Raw genomic sequence first — 7,130 nt, 5'->3', positions numbered from 1 at the left:
TGCCTGGCATCTGAATCAAACCACCAGCACGAGTGGCCTTGGAGAAAAAGAGCATGAAACTCATACTAGATGCGTGTCTGTCTTTCATGCCAATCGCTCACATGTGTGAAAATCTGTTTTTGGCCAGATGAGATCACTTTGTTTTCATGAGGTAGTGTTTTTGAAGATAAAGAGAATGTGTCTGGGAGACTTTGTACAGTATAATGAAGATTCACAGCCCAGTACTCCTCAGTTATTTCTTGAACGAACTGCTGATAAAAGCAGACGCCTGTGTTTCAGAAGTACGCTGCATTCTTTCTTTGCGGTCTCGTGGCATGTTTGGAGGTAAAGGTTACATTAATCCGTTGCACAACTCCTCTTTTGAGAAATTCTTTGTTAAAAACGGACAAGAAACCACACCAGTGAAACAGTACCTGCTTTCTTTGTTGTAAATATTAGCTTCACATGTGCATAAATGGTTATGTTCTGTGCAAGTCTAGATAGATAAAAAATTACAAGCATCACAGGATAATTTAATGTAAAAAAAATAAATCCACGCATGACCCCCCCCCCCAAATATACAGCTGACGCGCTTTTTGAGCGACAAGCATTTTGTATGTACAAACTCTCTACAAAAAACAAATGCCGCCTTATAATATGACACAATCACAGCCAGCAAGAAAATATGTAATGTTTAATGTACAGTTATGAGAAGCAATGAAATTTCACAGAGGTCGGGGCTGCCCAGTGTAGAAAAAGAAATGCTAGATGTGGTCCTAGCTAGTTTTGGACATAAACACAGAATTAATAGATTTCACACTGTACATTTGTAAACCCTCAATTAACCACCTTATTAGCATATTTATGTGATCAAAACATTGATTTAATAATCAACATCCATACAGTTGTTTATTTTTTAACTGCTTCCAACAGTCACTGTGAAGGAAGATGTGAGATTGGAGGAAGAAATATATATATTTATATATAAAAGCTTCTGCATTCTTTCCAATAAATTGCCCTGATAAACTTTGTGTTCATGCACAAAACCTTCACATTCCTCCATAAAATTTTGCTTGCTTGCAAAACCTTTGTTTCCCCTAGAAACTTTGCGTTCACTCACAAAACCTTTGGGTTTCTCAAGAAACTTCATGTTCACTCACAAAACCTTTGTGTTCCCCAAGAAGTTTTGCATTCACTCACAGAAACTGTGCGTTTACTCAAAAATTAGCATTTCCCAAAAATGTTGCGTTCACTCACAAAACCTTTGTTTCCCAAGAAACTTTGTTTGCTCGCAAAACCATTGCGTTTCCCAAGAAACTTTGCATTCACTGGTTTCTCAAGAAACTTCATGTTCACTCACAAAACCTTTGTGTTCCCCAAGAAGTTTTGCATTCACTCACAGAAACTGTGCGTTTACTCAAAAATTAGCATTTCCCAAAAATGTTGCGTTCACTCACAAAACCTTTTGCTCGCAAAACCATTGCGTTTCCCAAGAAACTTTGCATTCACTCTAGGGCTGTGCAGTATATCGAAATTATCGAAATATCACAAATGTACACGTTCACTCACAAAACCTTTGCGTTTCTTAAGAAACTTTGCTCTTGCTCTCAAAACTTTTGTTCCCACAAGGAAATTTGTGTTCACTCACTAAACCTTTGCATTCGCCAATAAATTTTGCACTCACTCGCAAAACCTTTACATTCCCCTGAGAAACTTTGTTAGATTGCAAAATGCTCAAGAGTTTTGCGAGCGAACACTACTTAGTTTAGGACTGGTTGTTGCTTGACAACAACTGTAGCTGTATTTTTTTTTTAACAAATTAGATTTTTTTTTATTTTTTATTATTGTGTATGCCTGAATGCTGTTCCATCTGTAGCAGTGCTGACATTATATGGTCCATTACACAATTTAAAATCTTTCAAGGTCTTCTTTTAAAATAGTTGTGGCCTCTTTGAGGCTCTGTTGCCCTGCGGTACCCAACCCTCTCACCGCTGCTGTTCGTTATGCCATATAATAAATGCATATATGCAAAGGGCTCTTACAACACTGTGCACATCTGCAGAAAACATGGTGCTCTGTCCTTCTCCACAACCGTTTAATACGATTAAAGGGAAAGAGTGTTCACTTAAATGGGAAACTTACTAGAAACCACAGAGGAACCCCCATTTGATGAGGTTTAGTCATAACCTCTCTAGTAAGCATTTCTGGTGCCAAATAGACACATTTATCACACTTTTAACCTTACAAAACACTTTTAATCAGTATGTGTCATGTTTTACAGTAAAATATCTAAACTTCCTTAAAACAAGTTACATTTGCTTTAGAAACAAAATAAAATTTGTCAGCATTTCTTAAGAATTTTTTATATTTTTTACTGTTAAAAATGACTGATTTGATGATTAATGATTTTTAGTAGTGAAACAGGAGGTGGGTTTTGTGCGACTCTTTCAGGAGAAGCTCCGGCATCTGAAAACAACCATCTCCTTTGTTCATTTTAGTGCTTATGAGTGTTTTCTAATCTTGAAAGACGTGCCGGTACATGTTCTTCACCTGAGATCTGTCCTGTTTGTCCGAGCTTGTTTTGCGGTGCAGGCAGTATTTCATATGAACTTGAAAGAATTAAGGGGAACTGTGACTAAAAGCAGCTTTGTTGCTGTGAGTCACTCTACCGAGGCTCAAAAAAAGGGTTATTGAACATGTTGGGGCAGAAATGCATTCTCTAAGTGTGGTTAAAACAAACAAAAATCACTGCAGCATCTACAGCAGTTCAAAATGCAATATGTGTAAAAGGTAAATTTTAGAGGTGCAGCAAGCCATATTTTTTTGTGAGATGAGACAAATTGTGGAACCTGCTTGCCACTGGGAACCAATGGCAACTTTCTCTGTTTTCATTTCCTTTAAAACAAAACAAAACAAACAAAAAAGTAGAAATATCAGCACCTCGTTTCATAATCTTGAACACAAGGCTAGTAAGGTTAAACTGTCAATAATATATAACATTATGTATATATTTATATGTACACACATAAACATAAAAATGTATGTTTAATGTATGTGTACGTTTATTAATTTTTATAAGTATACTTTTTAAAGATAGAAAATTAAATCTAAGCCTAATTATATACAATATATAATTTAAACAATAACATAATGAAATGTTTAAATTTTTCAGGATTTTATATGTATTTTAATATATATGAAAAGAGAGAAAAAAAACTCTTAAGTGTGTGTATATATATTAGTGCTATCAAAGTTAGCTTGTTAACACAGGTGATTAATTTTCCCAGTTTAAATGTGTTAAAAATATTTCATGCAGGGGCGGAGCTAGGGTTGGTCACTCCACTCAAAACCGCAGCTTCTGTCTCTCTCTTTTTTTTCTTGACAAGAATGGCGTTTATTTAGACGCAGAACGTCTTTAGGACCACATCAAACAGGAGACTTTTCAGACGCGCGCTCCACTTTGAAAAAATATGGAATTAATTAGTTGCTAATTTTTATTTTATTAAAATTTTTATTTATATATTTGTAAATACAACAACATATGTGTAACGTGTATGTGATATATCTCCAAATGTGACGCTACAAATATACCCAAGCGACTTAAGACTGGTTTTGTGGTCCAGGGTCACAAATATATATGGTGATATCGTTAAAAACAATTAAACCCAAATGTTTGTTTGTCTCTTTTAGGAGCGTTTGTGATCTGTTGGACTCCTGGACTTGTGGTTCTGCTTCTGGACGGACTCAAGTGCGAACAATGCGACGTCCTGAAATTCAAACGCTGGCTGCTGCTCCTCGCCGTCCTCAACTCCGTCATGAACCCGATCATCTACTCCTACAGAGACGAGGAAATGTGGACCACCATCAAGAACCTGATGTGTTGCGTTCGCAACGGGACGAGGCGGCAGAGGTCATCCAAGGCCAACATTCAACGCGGCTCTGGTCGGGAGACAACCAGTAGCCTGAAAGAGAATACAGCAGAGGACAGCAAGGTCTCCACACAGGAGATGCTAAAGTCTTGAAGGTGGGCCGGACTCGTTTTTGACTCTGTGAAGACCATTTTAATCACCCTGATGTGCCATTGCTCCTGAACTCTCCTGAGGTCTGCTCTCAGGGAGGAAAAGTTAGAGCAGAACTCAAAAGGAGTTTAATGACAGTACAAAGCAATGCACTTATTTTTACCATTTTCAGTGATAGTCGCCCGCATTAATGCCTGCGTGCAGCATGTCTGAGCATGTGCACTACCCACCACACCACATCTCCCACAGCAATGCACTTGTAAAGTTTCACTTTACCTCATTAATTCAGCTTTTGACCATTTCTCAAGATCCGAAACAGATTTCATTAGTATACTGTACTGTCGTAAAATCTGTGTTCTAAGTATACTGTACTGTTTAAAATGAGTCTTTGACTTTTTTTAAATCTTAAAATGGATGTATGTAGTATGTAGATCATATGTAGACTTGATGTAGATATTAATGTAAGCATTTGAGAGATTTCATATGCATTTCAAAGTCTTCATGTGTGAGAATAATTTTTACTGTGTATAGTCGAATATTAGATTTAAATATTAGAATTAGAATTATGTAATACATGATTAAGTGGTCAATTATGCCCATGTAAATACATATCGGTACTGCTAATTTGTTATTGTGGTTTCATGTGATATTATAATACATATAATATTTCATTGTGTTCTTGAACTAAAATACAATGATATTTAAGAAAAAATAAACATGTTTTTTTTGTATGATTTTAATGGAACTGTTTTTACACTTCAGAATAAAAAAGATGATTTTATTTTTTCAAAATTGTGACTATATTTCACAGAGCAGTGTGCTATTGTAACTAAAACTAACTATAAAAATATTTTTTCAGTACTTCAAATAAACTAAAATAAAATATTAGATGAAAACATAATCTTAACCCTAAATGAAAATTAGAAATGTTGCAACTAACTGAAATAAGTTTAAGTACTAAAACTGAAATAAAAATTAAGTTAAGCTAAATAGAAATATCTAATATAAGCAATGCTGCTAAATTAAACAAAATGACTAAAACTTAAACTAAGCTCAAAATGAAAACTGAAAATAACAAACATAACATCAATTTCAACACTGGTTGAGGCTTCAGATTTCAAAATGTAACTACTTCCTTTTTTTCCTGAGGTGAAAAAAACGACCTTTCATAATATAGTTTATACAATTTGTAATTTTATAAAAATGATAAAGTAAATTCCTTATTCCTCCGGTTAACATTATTGGGTCCTTATTTGAGTTTTCATCCTAACAACCCCTCCTAATGTGCTTTAAGCCTGTAGGCTGAAATCCAAACTGCTAGGTCAGGGGTACAGAATAAACCGGTTTTCTTTCTTCAGGTTTTGAAATGGCGAGATATTCCCCGTCTTACGCAATTCTGATGCAACAAGCTCCTGTAGATCGTCTCACCTGAGCTCCAGTCATGCTCCTGGAGTTGCGACACGGCTTAATTACAGCATGACAAAACTACAACCGTGCTTCAGATTGTATATCCTGGGAAACCAGCTTTTCCTGTTGATACTTGGGCAAAAATGTTCTCAATGGCCACCTGCAGGTCCTCATGTCGGGCGTCGAGACTGTCACGTATTCCAGCATAAACAGGATGATTTATTCTTCCGGTGTGGGCACTGATTTCATAAAGATAAATCACATTGGAATCACGTCACTTTGCTGCCGTAAACAGGAAATGTACACAAGGTCTATCCTGAGGCTTTTGTTTTAGACCGTGTCCTAGACGCGATGCGATAAGTTTCCAGCGATGAGTAATTTGTCTGTCTACATGAGATGCGACAAAATCAATCAAAAATCACAGCCAATCAGAAGGAGCGTGTGGGCGAAGTCTCTCTGAGAGCGCGCTTATTCACTCGCAACGAAATGGATTAATCAAATTCATAAATATTAAACCATTTTAACATTATTAAAAATACATGTGGAGTGGCTGATACAATCTTTGTCACTGAATACACATTTTTTTGTTCACATTGCGTTCACAGTTTGAACGTTTATGTTTCCTTTCATTTATTTTCAAGACCTGAGGTAAATTATTCATTGTCGTTTTCAGTTTGGCTATAAAGTCTGCGCAAAATGATATTTAGGTGTAGAGACATTTGACATTAAAGCTGCAGTCCGTAACTTTTTTTGGTTAAAAATGATCCGAAATCAATATTTGAGCAAGTACATAACCAGTCAGTGTTCAAAACTATCGCCTTACTTTAGCCTGATTCACAACGGTTAGCTTATAAGAATTTTCGCGGGAAATTCGAGCATGGCACTGCGTCATTACGTCACGTCTGTAAACATAAAGAAGTTGTCCCGGCTACTAGGCTATCGCATGTGAGGATCCTGCAGGTGGAGGATCGTTGAGTGCCACACATACTCTTCAGAACATTAGATTAACCCGCGCTGGAGCCGTGCCGACTCGCAACCCACGCAAACTAGATAATTCCGCACTCAGCTGCAATTCCAGGTTTTCAAACAGAGATGGCGACAAAGAGGCAAAACCTCCGGACCGGAGCTTTAAAAAAAAGCATGTAATCAGGTAATCTGGCTGAGATTGGCATTATTTGTATGCTGTTGTTCCAGCCGCGTTGTCGCAGAAATCGAATTTCCGAATCGCACGTCGCAAACCTAGCCCTTACAAAAAATTAACCATGGTTTTATTGCAGTAAAAGTGTAGTAGGCTAACCATGTTTTTTTTTTTGGCTTATTGATTACCATTTGTATAACCACAGTTTTACTCCAAATACCATGGTTAAAGATTAGTGTAGCCAAACCATAGTTAATTTGTGGTTACCATGGTTTAACTATAGTAATGTTATCGCATGTTGTGGTAAGTAACAGCACTGAAATGTATGAAAAGCAACCAATTAAGTTTTAAACTTTACCGTTCGTTCAAGTTTGCATTTAAACGTGCCCCTTTCGATGATGAACTGTTTTTGCCAATATAGTGAAAGTCAATGGGGTCCAATTTGGCCAGTCCAGTTGAGTCGGATCTTCTGCAGAATGTTTGTCATCATCCACCCTAGTGTTACTCATGAAACTCGAATGATTTTTTTATGGAATATACAGGGGCGTGTTTACGTTATGGGGGGCCCTAAGCAAATCTCCAGGAGG

At 36.7% G+C, this 7,130-nt stretch overlaps 1 protein-coding gene across 1 annotated transcript in view; it reads left to right on the top strand.

Moving 5' to 3' along the window:
• Nucleotides 1-4,638, top strand: part of lpar3 (lysophosphatidic acid receptor 3) — a 9,795-nt gene extending 5,157 nt beyond the window's left edge. Inside the window, exon 3 of the mRNA XM_016554283.1 lies at nt 3,670-4,638. Coding sequence (XP_016409769.1) covers nt 3,670-4,001 — 332 coding nt within the window. The 3' untranslated portion in view covers nt 4,002-4,638. The remainder of the gene's footprint in view (nt 1-3,669) is intronic.
• The last annotated feature ends 2,492 nt before the right edge of the window (nt 4,639-7,130 follow it).

Source organism: Sinocyclocheilus rhinocerous, unplaced genomic scaffold (genome assembly GCF_001515625.1).
Source record: "Sinocyclocheilus rhinocerous isolate Xijiao unplaced genomic scaffold, SAMN03320098_v1.1 scaffold556, whole genome shotgun sequence".
Taxonomy (NCBI): domain Eukaryota; kingdom Metazoa; phylum Chordata; class Actinopteri; order Cypriniformes; family Cyprinidae; genus Sinocyclocheilus; species Sinocyclocheilus rhinocerous.
The sequence above is the reverse complement of the archived record's forward strand: the minus strand, read 5'-3'. Positions and strand labels throughout refer to the sequence as shown.